The 23,789-nt window shown below is 47.7% G+C and overlaps 1 protein-coding gene across 3 annotated transcripts in view; it reads left to right on the plus strand.

Moving 5' to 3' along the window:
• The window catches only part of CCDC63 (coiled-coil domain containing 63), a 35,936-nt gene extending 12,576 nt beyond the window's left edge, over positions 1-23,360 (plus strand). Inside the window, exons 7-14 of one of the 3 annotated variants that reach the window (XM_042962575.1) lie at positions 1,083-1,202; positions 4,875-5,056; positions 5,844-6,025; positions 7,898-8,118; positions 14,416-14,460; positions 17,928-18,120; positions 20,755-20,958; positions 23,168-23,360. In XM_042962575.1, coding sequence (XP_042818509.1) covers positions 1,083-1,202; positions 4,875-5,056; positions 5,844-6,025; positions 7,898-8,118; positions 14,416-14,460; positions 17,928-18,120; positions 20,755-20,958; positions 23,168-23,256 — 1,236 coding nt within the window. In that variant the 3' untranslated portion in view covers positions 23,257-23,360. Of the gene's footprint in view, positions 1-1,082; positions 1,203-4,874; positions 5,057-5,843; positions 6,026-7,897; positions 8,119-14,385; positions 14,461-17,927; positions 18,121-20,754; positions 20,959-23,167 lie in introns of all 3 variants that reach the window. The other 2 variants (XM_042962574.1, XM_042962576.1) reach the window with 2 other exon arrangements.
• The last annotated feature ends 429 nt before the right edge of the window (positions 23,361-23,789 follow it).

The raw sequence follows: 23,789 nt of genomic DNA on the forward strand, positions 1-23,789 counted from the left end.
ATCTCAGGGACACTAACATAGAACCCCGGATGCGACTGCTCCCAGAATTCATCAGCCCAAGCTCAGCACAGGGGCGCCTTGCTCCCAGCTGGAAGCCAGCCTCCATGTAGCTGACAAACTTTATATTTCATTACACCAAGCACTTAACGTCTCTCGTCTGGAACTTCTCAATTTCCAGACAGGAGCTGGGCTTCAGATAGTGAATTCAAGTTACTACCTCCAGACAAACAAGAACATAAAAAAATTGCTTTAAATGGCAGTGCCCTGACCCTTCACCCAGCAGGGTTCCAAAAAAAAAAAAAGTCTCAGAGCTTAGTCTCAGTCCAAACCCTAAGAAGACAAAGTACCTCTGACACATTAGGACCCGGCACTCACTTGTCTTCAGATAATAGTTGCATAAACTTCTGTAGAACCTGCTAGGATTTAGCACTAGCCAGCTGCTTCCAGATGGGGCTAACTTTTGGGAGGCAGTTTGGATCTCTGCCTGGGTTGGGTTAAAGCTGTATGTCAGGTTGGTTACGCACGTTGCTAGTGCTGTGAGGAAATGACATGACCCGCTGTCGCTTGCATGAGAAACTACAGGGTGAGCTCTGTGGGAAGGTGACGGCAGGGGTGGAGGTGGGGGGTATGCTTGGGTCTGGAGAACTTGGCTGGAGCTGCAAGCGTAGAGAGAAACACCAAAATTCTCTCCTGCCAGCCATGGCAAGGGTGTATGGCCCTTCTCTGAAGTCAGAATCAATGATCCCAGTGCATAAAGCGCACGGCGTGTTAGCGATGCTTTTGGCCACAGGTGACATGGTACCTAACCAAAAGAAGCTTGCACCAAAAGGTGAGTGAAATGTACAGGCACAGGTAAAAGCAAAAACTCTAAATCGCCTCATTTTACCCCAAACTGGCTAAGATTAAGTTCCGTTGAGCATGCATTCGAGAGAGAAATAAAAAATCCTTTTGTAGGAAAGGAAAGAACATTAGAGTTTTTATTTTAGCACACTTAAGTTAATGAACTGTTGAATCTGTACCCATATAGATATTAATTTAACACAGTTGGGGGGGGGGTTCTCTCTCTCTTTTTTTTTTTCCAGATTGCTCAGATGGAAAAAAAAATTATAAACCAAAAACAGATCTTCGCCAAGATACAGAAAGCCAATGACCCCCGGAAACTGCAAAAACAGATCCACATTTTGGAAACCCGTTTGAATCTCGTACGTACGTGTTCTCTGCAGCTTTGCAAACCGCTCTGCCTTCCCTTTGCTCAGAGCAGAGAGTGATCCCCATGGTACCTTTAGCAGAACATATCCATCTTGTTGGTTGACTCAGAAGAAGGTTAAATAATAGGGTTCATACAAGCCAGGCAGCCTTTTAGACTTACCATCCACCCTACTCTATCCACTCTGTTCCATCCACTAGTTGACCCACTGTTACCCAAGGTGTCTTTCTCTTTGTTGCTCTCTGCGTTTTATGTACCATGCTGCTGCCCGCCTCCCCCCACCATCCCCATCTCCCACCCCTCCCGGGATACCTGTTCTTAGTCACTTAAAAACTCTTGCTCATTCTCAAGAAGCAGCTCAAATATTAGCCCTCAGCAAGCAGAATTAGTTAGACCTTCCCTCCCATCGCAATCTGTTCACACCTCTGTGAGACCTGGTACTTTTTGGTCGTTGTTGATGTTGTCTCTAGGAGATATTCAGCACAGACATGCATAACCAGATAAAGAGAAAAGCGGTATTTCCTGATCGCTTTCAGTTTATAGTGAGTTTTGCGTTAAGCAGGATTTTCTAAATTGCAAACTGGCTTAAGCAAAAAAAAAAAAAAAAAGAGAATGGATTGGTCATGGAACTAAAATTTCAGGAGCAAAAGTGGGGCCTTCAGGAACAGCTGAATCCAGATACCCCAAACATGTCTTGAGGATACTTTCTCTGTCCATCTCTCCTTTGCGTAGAGATGACTACATTCTTGGGCAGCCCCCCAATGTGAACAAACACCAACAGAAAAAGACAATCTCTTTCCTAAGAATTCAATCGTAAGTCGCAGGGAGGGCTCCCCTTGGGCCATCCTGAGTCAAGCGCCCATCCCCAAACCAATCATGGTGGTCAAAAGAACGAAATACATGGACTTGAGTCACATAACTACGCCTGTATCACTCCCCCCACTCCCACAGCCCCCACCCGAAGTCAAGGGACGGCGGCCCTATCCAACAGTGTGGACTGAGAGCCAGGGAGAAATGGTTCTCCTGGAAAAGCAAAAAGAAAGAAAGAAGCAATGCTGGGCAGGTACAAACACATTTCAGTCTGACTTGTGAAATTACAGTTCTCACAAAATGAGCCAGGAGAGAGGGAAAGTGAATTGATTTGGAAGGAAGCCTGTCAGTGCCTCATTATGCAAAGCTCTTAGCTTCCCCCAAACTCTGACCATCAAGCTTTAGCCGGGCATGTTTGAAGGTAATTGGATATGACCTCTGTCTGCCCCGGTAACCTGAAAGTGGACTGAAGACAGGGCAGTGTCTTTTTAATATCCATGCACAGTGATTTGTACCCGTGTCTCAGAATGCCTAGGATTTGTGTTAACATGCAGATTCCTGGGTCCCCTCCAGATTCACTGGTTCTGAGTCAGAACCTTTAAGGCTTAGACCCAGGCATCTGCACTGTTATTATAACTCCCAGTGAAACTCTTACTGAAAACCCCAGTGAAACCAAAGGTTAAGAATCAAGGTTAAGGTTAATGATCCCCTTGGTTAAGAATCATTACTGCCTGGCACAGTGTGAGGCTTAGAGTAGGTACTTAGCAAACATCTGTTGATTAAATGAATGAAAGGTATGCATGATAGAGGTCTACTTTTTTGTTTATAGATCTATTCAGGTTTTCTATTTCTTCCTGAATCAATTCATTAGTTTGTTTCTTTCTAGGAATTTGTCCATTTCATCTAAGTTATCTTAATGTGTTGGTATACAATTGTTCCCAGTATATTGTCTTATAATTCTTTTTATTTCTGTAACGTCTGTCGTATGTCCCCTATTTTATTTCTGAGAGGTTTGCTCTTTTGCATCTCAAAATGGTCCCCTTTCCTTTCTTCCCTGACCAGTTCTGGGTGTGCCTTTTAGTAGATTAGGTAACCAACTCTAAAGGTTATTTCAGGGTCCCCAAATATTCCATGACCTTAAAGACTCCTCTATTTACTCAATGGGGTGTGAGAGTCCTCCCCATTTTTATCCCACAATCAGAGGATGGGTAGCATGGCAACAGTCCTGGAGTAGAATTCACACTACAGTGCAAATGACTGATAAGTGGTACCTTCTTAAGGGTAAGTGGAAGATATTGAGAGAATAAGGATGATTCTGTTCCTGGATTCCCTTCCCTTGTGTGGTGGCTACTGACATATCCTACAGAGGAGCCCAGGGCCAGGACTAGGGTGAGGCAAGTAAAGAGCCCAGAGTGCAGAATTTAAGAAAGCACTCATGGAAATGCAGGGTTGACACCAGAAAATGAGTACCTTCTTAAATTTTGCATCCTGGTGGCCTCACTTGCCGTACCCCATCTCAGCCCTGTGGAAGCCTAAGGTTTCTCCAAATATGCCTTGAAAACCTCTGATCAAATCTACTTTCTTGTGATTAGGACTATTTTCTGCAATTGTTTCTTTTCAGTGTCTATGGGAGCACTGCTCATAAAAATTTTTTTATTAAGATAAATTTATTAAGATGTACAGAAAAGTTGAGGGAATCAAATAATGAACACCCACATACCTATCACTTAGATTTAGTAACTGTTAACATTTTACTATTCTGTTTCACCCTTCTTTTCCCTGAAGTATTTTAAGGTAAATTACAGACATGATGACATTTCACCCCAAATACCTCCATCTCTGAAATCAATCATCTTTAAAAATCAAACATTTTCTTTCATAGCCACAAAACCATTATCACACCTTACAAAATTAATACTATTTCCTTAATATTGCCCACATTAAAAACTTCTCTGGCTGGCTCCAAAATGTCTTTTAAAGTTTGAGACTGTCAAGTTTCACCCAATAGGTCTCTTAAATTTCTTTAATTGACAACAGTGGATCTCAAGCAGAAATGATTTTGCCCCCAAAGGGACATTGTCTCTAAAAAGAGACATTTTTGATTGTCACAACTGGGTTGGGGCTGTGCTACTGGCATTTATTTTTATTATTATTTTTTTTAATGTTTATTTTTGAGAGAGAGAGAGAGAGGAGGGGCAGAGAGAGAGGGAGACACAGAATCTGAAGCAGGCTTCAGGTTCCAAGCTGTCAGCACAGAACCCGATGTGGGACTTGAACTCACAAACCTTGAGATCATGACCTGAGCTGAAGTTGGACGTTCAACTGATTGATCCACCCAGACACTCCTGTGTTATTGGCATTTAGTGGGTAGAGACCAGGGATGTTTCTTTAACAGCATAAAGCACAGGACAGCTCTCCACCACAGAGAATCATCCAGGCCCAAACAGTGCCAAGTTTGAGAAACCCTGCTCTACAAAAGCCCCATCCCGACTCTTTCCAGCCACCAACTTGTTGAAGAGTCTGGGTCAGCCGTCTTCTAGAAAGTTCTACCTTCTGGATTCGGCTGCTTGTTTCCTCATGGCGTTATTTACCTTTTCCCCTCTCCCCTGCCCTTGCTAAAAACTGGAAGTTAGGGATAAAGGTAGTTGAGAAATTTAAAATCCGGGGGGTGGGGGGACTTACCTAAGACCACTTAGCCCGCTGGTGGCCAGCCCAAGTCTCCCACCCAGCACTCCCATGCGGTGCTGTGGGCCTGGGGCTGGAGGTGGGGGAAGACCTTCCCACCCTCTGGCTGTCTTCGGAAGCTGTCTCATGCCCCAGGAGTGAGCTCAGTATTGAAGCACGGCCCCGCCCCCAGGTCACCGTGCACTTTGACAAGATGCTGACCACCAATGCTAAGCTCCGGAAGGAGATCGAGGACCTGCGGTATGAGAAGGTTGCGTATCACAATGTGTATCAGCAGCTGCTACGGCGCTTATCGATGCAGAAGAAAACCATGAATGTGGCCATCGAGCAGTCTGCCCAGGCCTATGAGCAGAGGTGGGCTGGGGGGAGACCTAGGGGCAGGGATGTCTCTTAAGCCCCTGCCGAGCACCTCTGCCCCTGGGCTTATGCATTGAGGGATCTTGAATCATAATAACTCTGAGCACTGACTGTGTGCCCAGCACGATGCCAGGTTCTCTGGGTATCATTGCAACCCTCACAACTGCCCCCGGGGGTTATTACCCCTATTTTATGGACCAGGATACAGAGGCTTAGAGATGCCATTTGCCTGAGAGCCAGGTAAATGGCGGATGTGGTAGGACTGAGATTCAGACTTCTCTGCCGAACCACCTCCTCCAGGTAGCCCTGCCTCTGGTCCTAGGGGCCTCTCAGTCCGGCTTATCTCCTTGCCTCCCACTCCAGGGCAAGAGGCATATAGCTGGGCTGTGAGGAGAACAGGTTTTAGCGTCAGATCTGGGTTTGAATCCTGGCACCATCATTACTGTATTATTGTAAGACCACTTTGGATGGTAGGGGGGAATAAACAATATATGTATATAAGGACTCGCTGGGCCACAGTAACTGACAAGTGGTGATGATGATGATGATGGTGATGGTGGTGGTGGTGATGACGATGATAGAAAACTCACTTCCTGGGGATGGTCTGGAGCCAGCAGCTCCTGTCATTCAGGTAAGGAGGGCTGTTCTTCCACTCCCAGCGACCTCCACGATTAAAAGAAGTGATGGCCATTGGCAGAAAGTCCCTCTGGTCTGGTAGGGGGAGGGGAGGGGAGGGGAAGGGAGGAATCTCCAGACGCTCAGACCCTGTACCTGCCTCACTCAGGCTGGAAGCCATGGCTCGAATGGCCGCCATGAAGGACCGCCAGCAGAAGGACATTTCTCAGTACAACCTGGAGATCCGAGAGCTGGAGCGTGTCTATGCCCACGAGACCAAGCTCAAGTCCTTCTTGCTCATCAAGCTGAATGATCGTCTGGAGTTCGAGGAGCAGAGCAAAAAGGAAGAAGGTACGTTCTCCAGGCATTTTCTCTCTCTCTCTCCCCCCTCCCTGCCCATCTTAGCTGAGGGTGCCCAAGTCCTTCTGTAGTAGGCATGCCAACTTTAGCGAATAAAATTACAAGATGCCTAGTTAAGTCGACACTTTAGATAAACTGAATACATTTTTACATAAAAATTACTTGTAGGTTATCTGCAATTGGGACACAATTTATACTTTAAAAATGTATTGTTTGTCTGAAGTTCAAATGTAACCGGGGGTCCTGTATTTTATTGGCCAACCCTAACCCATAGGACGTGTCCTTACTCTGAGGTTCTCCTTCCATTGTTTTGCTGGGGGAGACTCGGGTATTAGGTCCCCAGGACCGTCCCCACGTTTGGCGATTTGCTAGGAGGACTCTAAAGATTGAGTGTGTAGGCACATGCATGGCTGGGAGGTGGAGACACAAAGCACGGTCAGCGAAGGCGAAAGGGGCACCGGGCAAAGTCTGGAGGAAACCGGGTGTGAGCTTCCGGGATCCTCTCCTAGGGGAGTCGCACAGGACGTACTTAATTCCCCCAGCATCTCACTGCGACAACACGTGTGAAGACCTGTCTGCCAGGGGAGCTCATTACGGCCTCGGTGCCCAAGATCTTACTGGGGGCTGGTGACGTAAGTGTCCTCTCCCCTGCACACACCAAAATGCCAGCCTCCTGGAAGGAAAGTCCGTGTTTAGCGTCAACCGCACACAACATCTGCCCAGCCTAGGCACAGTGAGTCCCTCCGAGCATTCGGGCAAAGTTTTATATCCCTGTAGGGCACTGGTTACCATTTAGGTGCCCAGGTGCCCGCCACGGGACACCCTTGCAAGAAGAGCCCTTTCTAAGGAGGACAGTCTCAGGGCCGTTGTATTCACTGTCTCCTGAACAGACGGAAAAAAATCTGAGCTCTTCTGAGAGCCCCCCCGGGAAGCTGCATTTGTTCTTTGTTCCTTCAGCATCTCCTGGCTCTTCCTGTCTTTACATTTGGGACCGTGTTGTGAAAAGTGTGTTTCTGAGAAACCCCATCTCTCACTCTTTAACATAACACGTAAAGGAGTCACGTGGCCAGAGGTGCCTAGGAAGATCTAGAAAGATCCTTGTGATTGTCATGTGGAGGCCGAACCAAAGAGACAAGACTAGGGCGCCTGGGTGGCTCAGTTGGTTAAGTGTCTGACTCTTGATTTTGGCCCAGGTCATGATCTAGGGAGGTGGGATTGAGCCCCGCGGCGGGCTCCGTGCTGAGTGTGGGGCCTACTTAAGACTCTCTCTCTCTCTCTCTCTCTCTCTCTCTCTCTGTCTCCCTAAAAAAAGACAGAGAGAGAGAGAGAGAGAGAGAGAGAGAGAGAGAGAGAAGACTGGGTTCAGGAAAGGTGGGGCTTTTGCAGGCATCAGGCTGGAGAGAACGAAGCCTGGAGAACCTTCTTGGTTCTCATTCCTTGAATTTGCCGGGGTCTGAGCCTGCCCGGGGCCCTCTGCCAACAGGGCTCCCTTGACCTTCATCCTGCTCAAATGTCATCTCCCATAGCACCTGACGCGTCTCCTCCATCACCTGGGCTACAGATTTCTTCTGTCTGCGTGGACATCTCCTTTTCCCTTCTGTGCTTGTCTGATTCCTGCGCTGGAAGCTCCACGGGGCAGGGGAGTGTGTCTGCAGAGCCCAGCACAGCGTCTGGCACACAGTAGATGTTCAGTCACGCACGTATCTGTGAAGCGACTAGGGCACGAAGCTCTTGCACTCCCCCTCCCGGAAAAGCCTAGCCTCCTCCCCGAGGCACAATAAACATTACGGAGCCGTCTCCCCGCCTGGCATCGCTCCGAGCGGCTTCCTCTCAGCCTCACACTTCCCGGCTTTTCCTTCCCAGCCCTCAAGGCAAAGAAGTACAAGAGGAAGAACAAGGGTGAGAGTTTTGAGAGCTACGAGGTGGCGCACCTGCGGCTGCTGAAGCTGACAGAGAACGGGGACCTGAATGAGCTCATCGAGGGATTTCTGGCCAAGGAGGAGAAGAACTTCGCTCGGTTCATGTACGTCACGGAGCTCAACAACGACATGGAGACGATGCACAAGAAGACCCAGAGGATCCAGGTCGGGGCTGCTCTTCTTTCCTAGGTCTCCTAACGGCCTTTCTCAAAGGGGGTTCCTTGAAACACACCTTGAGCTGCTCTATAGAGAAGAGGGCCTCGGGGTCTGATCGCTTTGGGAAACACCGTATTCCCCCAGGCTCTCCCCCCTGCATGTTAACCTTTCTGAGGTTGGTATTTGCCTTCAGCTGATGCAAAGTCCTTAGTGTGGTCCTGTCACCCCCACCCCCCCCACCATAGTGACATAACCCATGGCATGTTCTATAGTCCTGGGTTCAGTAGACTATAGCCATGGCCAGATACAGCCTGTGGTCTGTTTTCGTGCAGACCTGAGCTAACAAGAATGGTTTTTACATTTTTTAAAAGGTTATAAGGAAAAAAAAAAGAGGGTATGTACGAGACAGATCGTATGTGGCCTGCAATGCCTACAATATCTGCTATCTGGCCCTTTGCCTTAAACGCTTGCTGACTCCTGTTAATCAGCAGCTTCACAGAACCGAGTAGAGATGGTCAAACCATCTTGAAGACACTTGATATACATGAGCATAATGAAGGCTCTGACGAGTCCTGCAGTAAAGAAACCTCTTTACCTTGGTTAAGCCCATCATTTCCCAAACTTAATTGGCTTCTTGGGCTACTTACTCCCCAGAACACACATAAACAGCCTTTGGAACTGTCTGAACAGGATAGAGTCTAAACTTATATGACACTCCAGTCCCTTCAAAATTTGGCTTCAACCTGCTGCAGCAGGCACAGCTCTCTTCACGACCCCAGGGTGCCCTGGGCAGCTCCTAGTCTCATCCATCCTAGACCTTTCCCTCCTCTGAGGCCTCCCCGTGCCATTTCCTCCCCGCCCCCCCCACCCCTGCTTTTCTTCTGATGAAATACTGCTCATTAGTCCTGACCCTGCACAAATGTCATCACCTCTGGCAGTTCATTACTCCTCCCTCTGGGGTCCCCGTGCTGTTTGTATGACGAGGCGGGCCACTTCCGTTTGCAATGTCACTGTTTCCTAAATACGGAGCAGGTGCACTGGCTATGTGTAAGTAGCCAGTAGCCAGAATATAAGGGAAAACAGTTTATTTTATTTTTTTTAATTTTTTTAACGTTTTATTTATTTATTTATTTATTTTATTAAAAAAATTTTTTTTTAATGTTTATTTATTTTTGAGAGAGACAGAGACAGAATGTGAGTGGGTTAGGGGCAGAGAGAGAGGGAGACACGGAAGCAGAAGCAGGCTCCAGACTCAGCTGTCAGCACAGAGCCCGACGCGGGGCTCGAACTCACGAGCTGTGAGATCATGACCTGAGCCGAAGTCGGACGCTCAACCGACTGAGCCACCCAGGCGCCCCCGTTTTATTTATTTTTGAGACAGAGAGAGACAGAGCATGATCAGGGGAGGGTCAGAGACAGGGAGACACAGAATCTGAAACAGGCTCCAGGCTCTGAGCTGTCAGCACAGAGCCCGATGCGGGACTTGAACTCAAGGACTGCGAGATCATGACCTGAGCCAAAGTCGGCCGCTTAACCGACTGAGCCACCCAGGCGCCCCAAGGGAAAACATTTTAATTTACTAGTGATGAGTTAATTTTTATGAGGATTAGGATAAATATAGCTTGTGAACTTTTGATTGAATGCACATTGGTACTTAGGATGATAAGAAATACTCGTAACAGTAAGGAAATAAGGGTAAACATAATAAAATGAACACAACTGGGCAGATTTAAAGAAAACTCTTAATATACAATAATAGATAGTGATAGATAATACCACAGGTAGCACAGGAACACGATGGAATTGAAGGTGGTGCTATCTGTGAGGGTTATCACAGGAAACATATGGCACGCCCCAAATGGGTAAATTGAGGTGGGTTTTTTTTTTTAAGGCGCTATTTACAATGGCTTAAGGAAATTACGAAGGGTAAGTTCAGGAGCAACAAAAGAGGGCTCCAGAACAGGTAAGGGGAAGGAGCCGTTTTCTGGAATCAGGGGAGAAGGCTGTCCATGTGTCTCTCCTGGAGGGATGCAACCGAGCTAGTGACCTGCCAGGTACCCCCAACATCTTTCCAGTCCTGTTGTCCGGGCCCAACCCAAGCCAGGGGACAAGGGAGCCCAGAGCCGAGCCCCTGGGGCTTCGGGCAGGAAGGGAGGTAGGTGGATTTGGGGGAAAACGGAGAATGTCCAGCTCTGTGTGTGTGGTGGGGGTAGGGGTGGGAGAGATGAGCTTGTCTCCTGTCTCCCTCTGTCTCCCTTCTGGGAGCTGATCTTCCAGGGGACAGGCACAAGAGTATACTTCCTCTTCTTTCCTAGTGCTCGCGATGGCCCTGCACACAGTGGGAGACACCAGGAAATGGTTCCCAAACAGTAATTGACCTGGACCTTCCCATTCACTTATGAGGGTACCATCCATTTCTCCTTCAGCCGGCAGCCTGTCTCTGTTAGGAGGAGTGTGTCTGATGAAAGATGACCAAACTCCTGCCCTTTCTGGGCCTCAGTCTCCACATCCGTAGAATGACATAATGGGACTAGAGCAGTACTTTCCAAACTTTTACTAAAAAAGCTACAGAACATTTTCGTTTAAACCCAGGTTGAGGAAACAGCATATAGCAAACAGGTAAGGGGCGCCTGGGTGGCTCAGTTGGTTGAGTGTCTGACTTTGGCTCAGGTCAGGATCTCACAGTTTGTGAGTTCAAGCCCCACTTCGGGTTCTGTGCTGACAGCTTGGAGCCTGGAGCCCGCTTCAGATTCTGTCTCTCTCTCTCTCTCTCTCTCTCTGCCCCTCCCCTGCTTGCTTGCACTCTGTGTCTCTGTATCTCCCTCAAAATAATAATTAAAAAAAAAAACATTTAGAAAGAAAAAAAAAACCAGGTAAAATGGAGCAGTTGTGGATGAAGGGGGTGGGGGCTGGGAGGGGTGGTTGGAGGGGTTGCCTGGACCCTTGACCTTTTCACCTTCTTGTGGCACCTCTGCTCAAACTAGGGTTCAGATAGGAAAAATATGTAAGTGAAAAACAATTAGGACACTAACATCTGACTTCACCCCTTCCCCGAGCACCGGGATCAGAGGTCGTAACTGATTGAATCCCACTTTCTTTCTTCTTTTGCGTCGTCTCCCCTACCTCCCCCTCCCAGTTTAAAAATTATTAGTTGCTAACATTTGAAAATCGGGATATTCCACATGGGAATCGGGATTCCGGTTCCTCTCGGGAAATCCGATCAGACGACTGCGGCCCGCACTTCCGCGCGAGGTTGACGTCCACGGGCTCAACATCCACCGAGACCCGCTGGGTCCGATTTGCGCCTGCGCCCAGCCCTGCGGGCCTTGGAGCTTTCGGCCTCCGGCGTAGGCGCTTCGCCGCTGCCCTCAGGTGGCCATCTGCAGTATTGCATGGAAGGTCTTTGAACGCAGAGGTTTGAAGGATGGAAAGAAAGATGGTCCGTTTGGGACCTGGGAGTGGGCAGGACGCTGATTCTTTTTTTCTAGGACACAGCACCTTACTAGCCCGCTAGGATGACAGGGACGGACCATAGCAGAGCGATGTGAGGACGCTAGTCGGAAACTGACCCGATGAGGAAATGGTTACTGAACAAAACTGACCTCGATCTTTCCCCTTCACCGTGATGGTACCCCCTCTCTAAGATACACAGCCTGTCTCTGGCCTGGGCACGAGTATGACTGATGAAGGATGAGCAAGTCCCTGATCTACCTGGGCTTCAGTTTCCCCATTTGTAGAATGGTGTGTGAACGACGACAGTAGCTTCTGAGCTTTTCTTTGAAGTTACAGAACTGTGTGCCTTTTGGGGCTTAGCAGAGCTGCAAATTCCTGTTGAATAAGTCCTGAAAACACTTTGTTTCTAAAGAAAATGCTTAATATTTAAAAAATCTTATAAGAGAAGGATATGCTTGCTCATTATAGAAAATTTGGAAACTACCTAAGGATTGAATTTTTTAAACCATCCATTATCCCATTCCTGAGAGACAATCATTGTTGCTATTTTGATCTATTTCCTTCTGATTTATTTTTTGGGGGGTGATGCTTTTAAACTTAACATAGTGATTATTATATAGTATATATAGATTCATGTATTCTGGTTGAAAAAAGTGTTCTTTTGGTTATTTTTTCATTCAGCAAGTATTTATTGAGCACTTACTATGTGCCAGACACTATTCTAGACCCTGGTTATGGGACAGAGAACAGAACAACAAAAGGCTCTGCCCTCATGGAGCTTCTATTCTGGCTGAGAAACAGACAATGAACAACAAGCCTACTAAATACATTAATTATAGGGTAGGGGCGCCTGGGTGGATCAAAGAGTCCAACTCTTGATTTTGGCTCAGGTCATGATCCCATGGTTTCGTGTGTTCGAGCCCCATTCAGGCTCTGTGCACTGGCCTGCCATGCAGAGCCTGCTTGGCATTCTTCCTGTCTCCCTCACTCTCTGCCCCTTCCCCTCTCACACTCTGTCTCTCTTAACTAAATAAACTTTTAAAAATTATAGGATATATTAGAAAATGAGAAGTGGTGTGGATAAAAAGATGAAGCACAGCAGGTAAAGGGGGGGTTCTGGAGCCAAGTGAGGGCATGGAAAGTTGAGAAGTGAAGTTTGAGCAGACTTGCAGGAATAAGCTATGTAGATCTCTGGGGGATGAATATTCCAGGCAGAGGAAACAATAAGTGCAAAGGTCCTGAGGTAGGAAAGATGCCCATTTACAATACCAGGATCATTCTAGACAGTTCACACTGTTTTGAAAACTTTTCCCCCCAAGTTCATCATAGAACCTTCCAACATCTTCTATGTTCTTTTTAATGGCTTCTGGGGACCCTGGAATCTCTGTGTAGAATCATAAGAAACTTCTTAAAAATGTGATCCCCAAGTTCTATCCTATACTTACAAACCTAGATTCTCTGAGAATGGGCCAGGAATCTTCATTTTAAACCATATTTTTAGAAAAAAAATATGAAAAAACATTTTTGAGACCCATTGCCCCCATGATATGAATACTATCTTTGATTTAACTCATCCACTATCAGTAGACATTTAAGTTGTCTCTAACTGGGGGCCATTCTTTTCTTTTCCTTTGTAATGTTTATTTATTTTTGAGAGAGGCAGAACATGAGTGGGGGAGGGGCAGACAGAGAGGGAGACACAGAATCCGAAGCAGGCTCCAGGCTCTGAGCTGTCAGCACAGAGCCCGATGTAGGGCCTTGAACCCACGAACCGTGAGATCATGACCTGAGCCGAAGTCAATAGCTTGAACGACTGAGCCACTCAGGTGCCCCTAATTGGGGGCCATTCTTGAGTAATAACCTGACAGACAACCTTGAACAGCCACTTTGCCCACATGTCCTACTATTTCCATGGGACAGATTCCTAGAGATGAAATTATTCAGAGGGTAGCCTTTTATTTTTAGACACACTCTTCTAACATAGGGGTTCTTGAATCTGGTCCCTGGATCAACAGTAGCAGCAGCTCCTGGGAACTTTCGAGAAATGCACAGTCTTGGGCCCCGCCCAGACCTACCGAACCAGAACCTCTGGGAGAGGGGCCCAGCAATCTGTGTTTTCACGAACCTCCAGGTGATTCTGATTCATGCTGGAGTTTGATAACCTCTGCTCTGGAGCTGCGTTTACGTTACATCCATTACAGTAGCCACAAGCCACCCATGGCAAAGTAAGTTTAAATTAAGTAAAATTAAGGTTTAGTTCCTCGGTGGCACTACCACACTTCAAGTGCTCAATACCCGCAAGTGGCTAGTGGCTGCAGGACTGGGTGTTGCAGAGAGAACATTGCCACCATCACGGTTCTATTGACTGCTGTTCTAGACGGTTCTTCAGAACGGATGAACCACCCGCCCTCCCACGCCCTCATCCTTTTAATTAAGAAACATCAGGGGCGCCTGGGTAGCTCAGTCGGTTAAGCGTCCGACTTCGGCTCAGGTCATGATCTCGCGGTTTGTGAGTTCGAGCCCCGCGTCGGGCTCTATGCTGACAGCTCAGAGGCTGCAGCCTGCTTCCAATTCTGTGTCTCCCTCTCTCTCTGACCCTCCTCCACTCACGCTCTGTCTCTCTCTGTCTCAAAAATAAATAAAATGTTACAAAGAAACATCAGAAAGAACCTCCATGGGCATAAGTGGGGCCCAGGGGTTTGGGGGCTCCTTGAAACAGATAATTTAGATCCTCATCATCGTCTCAAGGCACAGGCATGGTTTCAGGTGTGGCGGGGAGGGGAGCACGCACTTGTCCTTATGGTCTGGTTCTCTCGTGAGCAGAATGAGATCATCCTCTTGCAATCCCAGCAGAAATCATCCCATGATGACAACTGCTCTGTCCTGAGACAGATGGAGGTAAGACCACGGTGGGGAGGGAGGGACGTGGGAGTCTCTGTTGTCTGTCTGTCTGTCATGCAGCCTGCCAGGCGGCCCTCAGGAGGAGTATGATATCTGCCCCGTGAGACTGAGCTGGCCTCGCTCATGTCTTGACATGTCCTGACCCTTCGTCATGGGCAGCCTCTGCTACAGATATGCCTGTAGAATTTTGTCCCTATAGGCCCTTTGTCTGCTTTAAAGACTCCCGGACTTCAGGGAGCATAGCCCAGGCACTTGTGCCTATAATTTCATCCCAGACTGGCAAATTCCAGACAGAGCTCTGCCTCAGTAACTTTTTTCTCTCTCCCCCTTGTCCTGGCTGTGGCCTGCTGTCAATAACAGTTATTATGAACATTTGTTGAGCATTTACTACGTACCAGGTACTGGGCTAAGTGCTTTGCGTGTATTATCTCATTTAATCCTCACAACAGCCCTGTGGGTTAGGTGCTGTGGTCTCTACATTTTACAGATGAGAAACTGAGGCTCAGAGAGGTAAAGTCATTTGACTAATACCTTGGAGCTGGGATGCTGTATTTGAGCTTTGCATTGTATTTAGTTGCCAATCACCAGGAACCAAAGCAGCAATGGCCTAAGCAAGGTAGAAGTATTTATTTTGTTAAATACATTTGGAGATAGGTACTTCAGGTCATGAGGTCATCAGTAACCCAGGCTCCTCCTGTTTGCCATCTTCAGCGTGTGGCTTATTTTCCCAGGGATGCCTCATGGTTGCATTGTGACTGCTGATGATCCAGACATCACTTATATGTTCCATTCAGGAAGAAAGTGGGGGAGGCAAAAATATCGTTCCCATTACCTTAAAAGTTATTTCTGTGAAGACTCAGCCAGTGACTTCTGCACTTACATCTTGCTGGCCATCCCTATTGCAAAGGAGGCTTGGAAATATAATTTTCAGCTGGGCACATTGCCGCCCCAAATACAATCAGGAGTTTGTTATTGAGGCGTAAGGGGAGAATAGGTAGCAAACACCTGACAAAGATATGAACCCAGAGAGTTTGCACAGCCCTGTTGCAATCCAACAGTCCCTGACCCAGGAACTGCAGTCCTGGATCATTTTCCTTTCCTTCTTTGTGGCGTATTTTCTTTGTTGGCATCCATCTGGTTAGACAGGGATGGCGGTGCCATTCTCCAATGGGCCACTGGGGGGCAGCAAAGCACAAGGCACCATTCTGCGGCTCTGGCTCAGAGAGGCCTCTCTCAGGAGCCCAGATATGGGGAATGACGCTTCAGGCAGGGTCCAAGTCCAAGGAGACCCTCCTCAAGCTGAGCACATGATTGGGGCCCCACGTCCCCAGTGGCTCACGGCCACCCAGTGTCGTCCGGATGCTTCCTTGGGGTTGGGACTGGTGAGGCTCTGCACCTCTGGGTTTTGAAGGCCTAAAGAGGGGCACCTTGGGGAGGCCGACCAGGCAGCCTCCAGCGTCTCCCCCGCATCTGAAGTCTTTTCATCCCGTCTTTGTTCCCTTGGCTGCAGCATGACTTCTGGGGGCCTCAGTTCAAAGCAAATACTCCAAGCAGGAGAATTTGTCGTAACAGCAATGGAATCACAAGGGCCTTTTTTTTCCCTTACCCCCTGCTAAAGATCATTTCCCTCTGCTCTATTCCCGGAGACTTTCCTCACATCTTCCCTTTCATCCTCTCCTGCCCCTCTGAGAGAAGTGGGAGCACCTGCCCCTTAACGGGAGGGTTTTGCATGGGAGTTAAGCAACCAGGACCTGGGAACAAACGCTTGGGTATGACTCTCAGAAAAGTCACTCCCTCGCTGTGTGACTTTCAGAAACTGACTTAACCTCTCTGAGCCTGTTTTCTCACCTTTAATATGGAGATAATAATCATCTTCACTTCAGGGGACTGTGAAGTTTGAGGTCAGTCATGAGTGTAGCTATCATTGTTGTTCATGATGTAAATCAGTAAAACCTCACAATCCCCTCACCTTGGTACTAAATAATCGCTCAAGAAATGAACCCAAGGTCAGGTACGTAGACCACTCCATACAAGGAAGCTAAACACAAGTTCGCCTTTCTTCTCTGACCTCTGACCTGCTGTTTTCCTCACCTGAAATCTGTAGCAGTTGTGAGGCTGTGTTGAGATGATGTGTAAGGTGCTGGACACATGTTGTCGCAGCCACATCAGGCTTTTTGTTTGTTTGACCACGTGATCTCCTAACGTGCCTCTAGAATGAGAGGGCAGCTCTTGCAGTCATATGGGGAAACTCAGCCCTGGGAGCCAGGACAGAGGAAGCTGCCCGGTGTGATGGTCGAGTGACAGTTCGGATCTTGGCTTCCCTCTCCTGGTTGTGTGCTTCAGAGCCTCAGTTTCCTCACCTGGAAAATGGGGGTATGGATAGGACGGGCCCCTTGGGATTGTTATTTGGGACGATGCAGGAGCCACAGGGAATGGGCAGTCCTCACTGGGCCCAGTTCACCTTAGCAAGCTGAGAGCTCAGAGGGAGAGTCAGGAAGTGACTGGAAACTCTCGACCCAAGAGCAGGGCTGCAAGTCAGATTCACCTCGGATGCCCAGGCTGCACGCCAGACCAAACCAGCTGAACCTCTGAGGCTGGGGTCAGGGCAGCAGATGTTTTGAAGGTCCCAAGTGAAAGTAACGTGAAGCCAAGATTGCGACCCAATGGACTCGCAGGGGTTCTCAGACTTTACCATGCATCAGAATCACCTGGAGGTTCATTAAAACACACATTGCCAGGCCCACCCCCAGAGCCTCTGATTCAGGGTCTGGACTGGAGCCCAAGAATTTGCATTTCTAGCAAGCTCCCTGATGAAGCCGATGCTCCTGGTCGCCCAGGGACCCCACTTTGAGAACCACTGGACTAGAGCAATGTGTATTACCCAGTGAGTGGTAAAATCAGTTTGTTGGATTGAACCAGCCTTCAAAAATAATGAAACAGAACAATAGAAAATATGAGAACACACAATAAGAATATTGATCTGTGAAGCATTTATGCCATTTGGTTAGATAATCTATTTAAACACACACCCATACCCGTATGTATATTTACATTGTATACTATGAATTAGGCTTCGTTGTAAAATGTACTCCTTTCTGTGGGCCACAGTTTTAAAAAATGAATCACCAGCTTTTAAAAAATATTGTAATCCCGTACACATGTAGACACATGTACGTACATGTAGGTGAAACAAAACTTAGATTTAACAATATTTACCCTCATTACCTGCAGTGTCTATTAGTATTTTCTTTTCCTTTCTTTTCTGTTCTATTTACTTTCTTTAGAATGCTGATTAAGGCTTAGTACGTTGATTTTGTATCCCCTCAGAGTCTGAAAATCTGTAGTTCAGAGGCTCTGGTTGCAGAGGGTCCCAAACCCCCCTCCCCACTGAAAGTCCTTATGGGTGGATGGAGCCCAGGGTGCAGCCTGGCTGATCTTGGGTGGGAATTGGGGTCTGTCACCAGGAGAAACTGAAGAAGACCACGGAGGAGGCAGACATGTATGAGAACAGCTACAAGGAAATCAGCAAGACCTTGGAGTATCTCAAGAACTCGGTGGAGAGTCTGTTTAAAAAGATAAATTGTGATGCCACCAAGATCCTGGGGCACTTAGGGGAGACAGGGAAAATCAATGACACCAACCTTCCACAGTACTTAGGTGAGTCAAGGGGGTGGGGGCCTCGTTGGGCCTTTAAGAACTATTTCCGGAACTTTCTGTGAGCAGTCACGAGGACTTGTTCTTTGGGTGGCATTGAGCCTGGTGATGAAACGTGGGCTGTACCGCCAGCCTGCCTGGGCTCCAGTCCTGGTTCTACTCTTATTAGCTGTGTCCTCCCCCCTCCAAAAAAAAATGAGGAGTAAACTAATATCTACCTCATAAGGCTGTTGGGAAGTTTAAATAAATTAATAGTTCTTAGAGTAAAGCTATATGATCGTATTAATAGATGCAGGAAAAGCATTTGACAAATTCAACATCCATTCAGATAAGAACTCTTAGCAAACTAGAGCTGGAAGGAAACTCTCTTAACTTTGAACGGTATCTACAAGACACAGCTAACCTCACGCTTAAGGGTAAAAAACTGAATGTTTTTCCTCTAAGATCAGGAACAAGGCAAGAGTGTCTGCTCACGTTGTTCCTATTCAGTATCATCGTGGTGGTCCTAAACAATGCAGTAAGGCAAGAAAAAGAATTGAAAAGCATACGGATCGGAAAGGAAGAAATAAAGAGCTCGGAGCAGTGCTTGGCATGTAGCAAATGCCTGTCAACTAGAACACACATTTCTAGCCATAGGCCCTTAGCTCAGGACAGAGAAGGAGGGATGTGCCTCCAGAGATCATCACAATTTGGAGCGAATGGCTTGCTTTTAGAATAATACCTAAGGTTCTTAATACGCTCCGTGTTTGGGGATTTCCCAATCACCCCCTCGTGCCAGGTTCAGTGATTTGCTAGGAGGGCTCACAGACTCAGCCTGTAGTGGTACTCTGGGCTTTATGTGTTGTAGCAAAAGGATCAAAGCAAAATCAGCAAGAGGGAAACGGGCATGGGGTGAAGTCTGGAGGAAGCCAGGAGCAAGCTTCCAAGGGTTCCTCATCCAGAGGGGTCACACAGGATGATGCACTTAGTTCCCCCAGCATTGAGTTGTGATGACATAAGTGAAGTGTTACCAACCAGGCGAGCTCATTAGAGAGGCTGTGCCCAGGGTTTTGAAAAAAACAAAGCAGTTACTTAGCATAAACATGTTTTATACATACAGGTGAGGCGCACTGAGCCTCTATTATCATTTAGTGAGGATAGGAACCTTCCTGAAATCCAAGTTCCCTGATGCCAGCCTCAGGCCAACCTGGCAAGCTGGTCTTTCAGGGGAGAGTAATCAGGACTGCTGTGTTAACTCTTTCCTGCCCACACCCTATCACGTCTACACAGCCTGGCCCCTGCTCACATTTGTCATGTCCTCGTGTCCTGCTCTCTCACAAGTCACACTATTCTGCGGATTCTTCCAACCCTCCCCTCAACACATTCCCACCTCAGGGCCTTTGCACAGGCCGAGTTCCTTCTCATTCTCAGATCTCCGTTTAAATGTCCTCTCCCTAGCCGGGCTTCCCTCCACTGCCTCATCTGAGGCTGGTGTCCCCTCCACACACGCTATTATTCCCATTCATGGCAGTCCTTTTATGTAACATCCATCCAATTTCTTTCCATGTACAAGTAGCTCTCACTATGAATCTATGAAGTTTTCGAGATCTGATAGCAAATGCCAGATGCAAATATTGTTGGTATCTGATTTTCAGAAAGAATGGCAACAGTACAGGTAGCACGAGGTTTATTTAAAACATTCTCCAGATCCAGGAGTTACTGAGTCTAGATAACGAGCATCTGGAAAGCAAGGGAAGCGTGTGCTTTTCTGTTTACCTGTCGAATTTGTCCTTTTGTCCGTCTTCCTCCTATACACTGAAGCTTATGAGCTTCCTCGGACCGAGATTGCATCTTTGTTTTTGTTGTTGTTGTTGTTGTTGTTGTTGTTGTTGTTGTTGTTGTTGTTTTGTTTCTCCTCCATGCATCGCAGCATCCAGCTGTGTGCCTGGCATGGTAGGCATCCAATACTCATTGGTAGAGTGGGTGGTTGAACACACAAGAGCCCAGTGAATGCACAGGGCTCTGACACACAGCAGGATAGGGGAGCTCCCCCGGACTAGACAGGTCAGAAAAACATTCCTGCAGGTGGCAGAGGCCTGACCCAAGTCTCAAAACGCCAGTAGGGGTTATTCAGGGAGGGGTGTAGGGAAAGGCATTCTAGGCAGAAGGAACAGCATGAGCGCAGGTCTGGAAGCCTGGGACAGAGCGTGCAGGGGAAAAATCAGTAGTTTAAGAGGCTGCCTGTGGCTCCCAATTGTTAGTGTAACCCACTGTTTCTCAACCGTCTTTTCATTATTGCCTCCTAAGGAGTCTTTTTAGACATTCTTTTCCTAATTGTCCTCCTCATGAAATTTTAACACTGTAGATATAAGCTATAGTTGTTTATGTTCTGTATGTATATGTTTTATGTTATAAACATAAGTCAGATTTTTTTTTTTTTGCGTCTCAAAAACCAAATATTGCCCTCTTGTGGATAGTGCCCTCTGGAGAATGCACGGTGTAACCCAAAAGAAAGCCCTCGTCCTTAGAGGTGCACATGTCCCCACTCTTTGTTCTTTCCCTTCTTCTCCAGCCCACAGGGGGGTGGGGGCACCACCCCCAATTCCTGGGAACCAGGTCTCTTGGCTGCCATCTTGGTTCTGATTGATTTTCTTCCAGCCATCATTGAGGAGAAGACCAATGACCTCCTGCTGCTGGAGTCCTACAAGCGGATCCTGGATATGGAAGGGGCAGAGACCGAGATGCCACCGCCCTTCATCAACCCTTTCTGGGGCGGCTCTTCCCTCCTCAAGCCTACAGAACCCATCAAAGTCATCCCCCCGGTGCTTGGGGCTGACCCCTTCAGCGACAGGTTGGATGAAGGTGAGTTCTCTTTCTCCCCCAATCTGCACAGGTTGCTAGGAGACCTGTGCCAGAGAGAGTCTGCAGTGCTGAGCCTCAGTTTCCCTTTATGAGTCTCGTAGGCTCATCCGTTCCATTGGGTTCCATCATGACTGTGGTCCCTTGACTTCTTTTGCCTGGTGATGCTTCCCTCTACAGTGCAATGACCTAGCCACAGATCCTGAAGTTTAGTGATCCTGGGTATTTTTTTCAATCACTACTTTGTGACCATTTAAAATGAACCTTAAAATGCTTAAGTTTACAAATTGGCAAGTTGCAGACACACAAGATTCCCTAGGCCCATCTCTCACCCTAACCTTATGCCCCTGAGTCTTTCTCCACCCATGGCCGTTCTTGCCCCACCCCAACCGTGTCCTGCAACCTCATGGTTGAGGCAGCTGCGGCTTGGTTCCCTGGAAGCCAGATGCCTAACTGTGGCCCCTGTGGCCAGGTTGTCAATCTTCCCTCCTGACACTCCCCTCACCCAGGGAAGCAGCCCTTCTCTCTGGGGGCGGGGAGAAAATTGGCCCCGCCTGGGTTTTGGAGGGCAGTTTGGCCACATGTGTGGCAAGCCCGGGACACAGATACACCTGTGAAGCCCATCGTCTCGCCTGTGCAGATTGGTCCTCCAAGAAACATTTATTCAAGGTTCAAGGATGAAAGTAGGGCCGTGTTCACTGCAGCCCCAAACTGGACACTACTGAAACGCTCACCCATTGGAGATTTGTTACGTGAATTACGTGTCACCCATCTGTGCAACAGGCTTACTGTGCAGACACAGACAAGAGTGCAGTGGGTCACTATAAACTCTCTCTCTCTGTCTCTTTCTCTCTCTCTCTCTTTCACACACACACACACACACACTCTCAAACTTATAATTTATATATAAATTATATATGTGTAAATATATATGGATTATAGGATATAATCCTATATCCTATAGTATCCAGGGGACTTTGAGCCATGTCTGGAGATATTTTTGGTTGTCACACCTGGGAGGTAAGGGGTACTGCTGGCATCTAGTGGCCAGGGAAGCTGCTAGAAATCCTACAAAGCACAAGACAGCCCTTGACAACCCCGATGTATAATAGGGAAAGAACTGTGTATAATGAGAGAGGAGGAGGAGGAGGAGGAGGGAGGGAGGTTGAGAGGGAAGGAAGGAGGACGGGGTCTTGATTATGCATACAAAAACAAAGGATCTAGAGGCTGACTTGTGGTGGGTGTCTCTCGAGGTGGTGATTTACAGACGTTTGCCTTTCTAAGTTAAACAATTCTGTATTGTTTAAGTTGTTCTTTTCCAATGGTCCTGAGCAACTTTAGGAATTAGAGAAAACTAGATTAAAAAAAAAAAAAAGCTGCCACATCTCTCTAAGCAGGGCTTCAAGCGTGCAGGTGTGTCAGAGATGGAGGGGGAGAAGTGAGGAAGGATCACCAACACACACACACACACACACACACACACACACACACACACACACATCTCCAGTTTGATTGAATCGAGGCAACTGAAACTTGGCAGGAGTGAAAGTGCGTCTGGTGTTAGTCACCTTTGCACACCTGCCCTTTGCCCTTTGATTCCTAAAAGAGGAGGGTGGCAGGGCACAGATGCTGGTAATGCTACCCTCACCCAGTCAGGAACTTGCAGGTGATGTCTTCACTTCTGCTCAAGGGAATGTTGATTAACACTGGGTTCTCTTAGCTCATTAGTCTCTGTGGCTCATATGTATGAATTAGAAGAGGCACTCTGGACAGGTTAACTAAGGTGCCCCTTCTGTATGGACATGATTTGGCAATCAAGTCGGGCGAGGGCTGGATTTCAGCCCATCTATTCACCTGTCTCCACTAGATATCTTTGTTCAGTCTACGTCCTGAACAACAGCACATGGTGGCCCTGTCTCCTTGATATTAAACTAGACTCAACTTCACATACTCCTCTGGGAGAAAAAAACAGTTATCATCTGGGCATCCCTGTGCAGTACATCTCTGCCGATGCGCCTCCTCCCTGAACCTCGAGAATATTCAACTCCACCCCCAGCACTGTGGAGGGACCCCAAATCAGGCTTGGCCAACCTGGCCTTGGGCATCCATGAACGGGGCAGAGAGGCACTGTCTCTGGGAGGGAAGCTCCCCACCCCCACCCCTTGCTGGGTTTGGTTTCCGGACTCCTCACACAGTCCTGTCTTTGATGCAGTGGACCAGCCCCTGGACCACAGCAGCCTTCGGCAGCTCGTGCTCAGCAACTACACTGCGAAAGAGTTTCGAAACAGGGACTTACACTGAGACAGCATCCTGGAAAGGGGGGATGATCTGAGGCCCAAGAAGTTATGGTCTGAGGCGGAGGGGGCTACATTTGTACCAGAGAGAATAAATGTTTTGTTCTTTAACCTCAGTGTCTCCCCACACTCATTACTAAGAGACTAGATTAGGGTCCTGGGAGCCACTGTGGGACACGGAGGCACGGGGACACAGGAGGCAAGAGTTATATGAGGTCACCAGGGCTCCCGGGCTCCCCCTGAGATGGCGCTCCTTTATCTGAAATTAGAAATTAGCCTCTTAGAGTTAACAGGTATGAGTTTTTGCTAAATTAGCCGTATTCTTAGCATGAACGTGAGGCCTCTTCCTCTTAATTTATCATGGGGCCTGGCTGAGCACATCTATGGGAGAAACATTCCGATGTAACGTTTCCTAAAGGAAAGGATGTCATGGGAGCTAGGCTCTACCGATGCTTGAACTCTCTGCGAGAAAGGGCCGTGGTCCTCTAGTTACCATTCCAATAAGTTGTGGCCCTTGACAGAAGTATTCCTAAGTGGCTG

Source organism: Panthera tigris, chromosome D3 (genome assembly GCF_018350195.1).
Source record: "Panthera tigris isolate Pti1 chromosome D3, P.tigris_Pti1_mat1.1, whole genome shotgun sequence".
Lineage (NCBI taxonomy): Eukaryota > Metazoa > Chordata > Mammalia > Carnivora > Felidae > Panthera > Panthera tigris.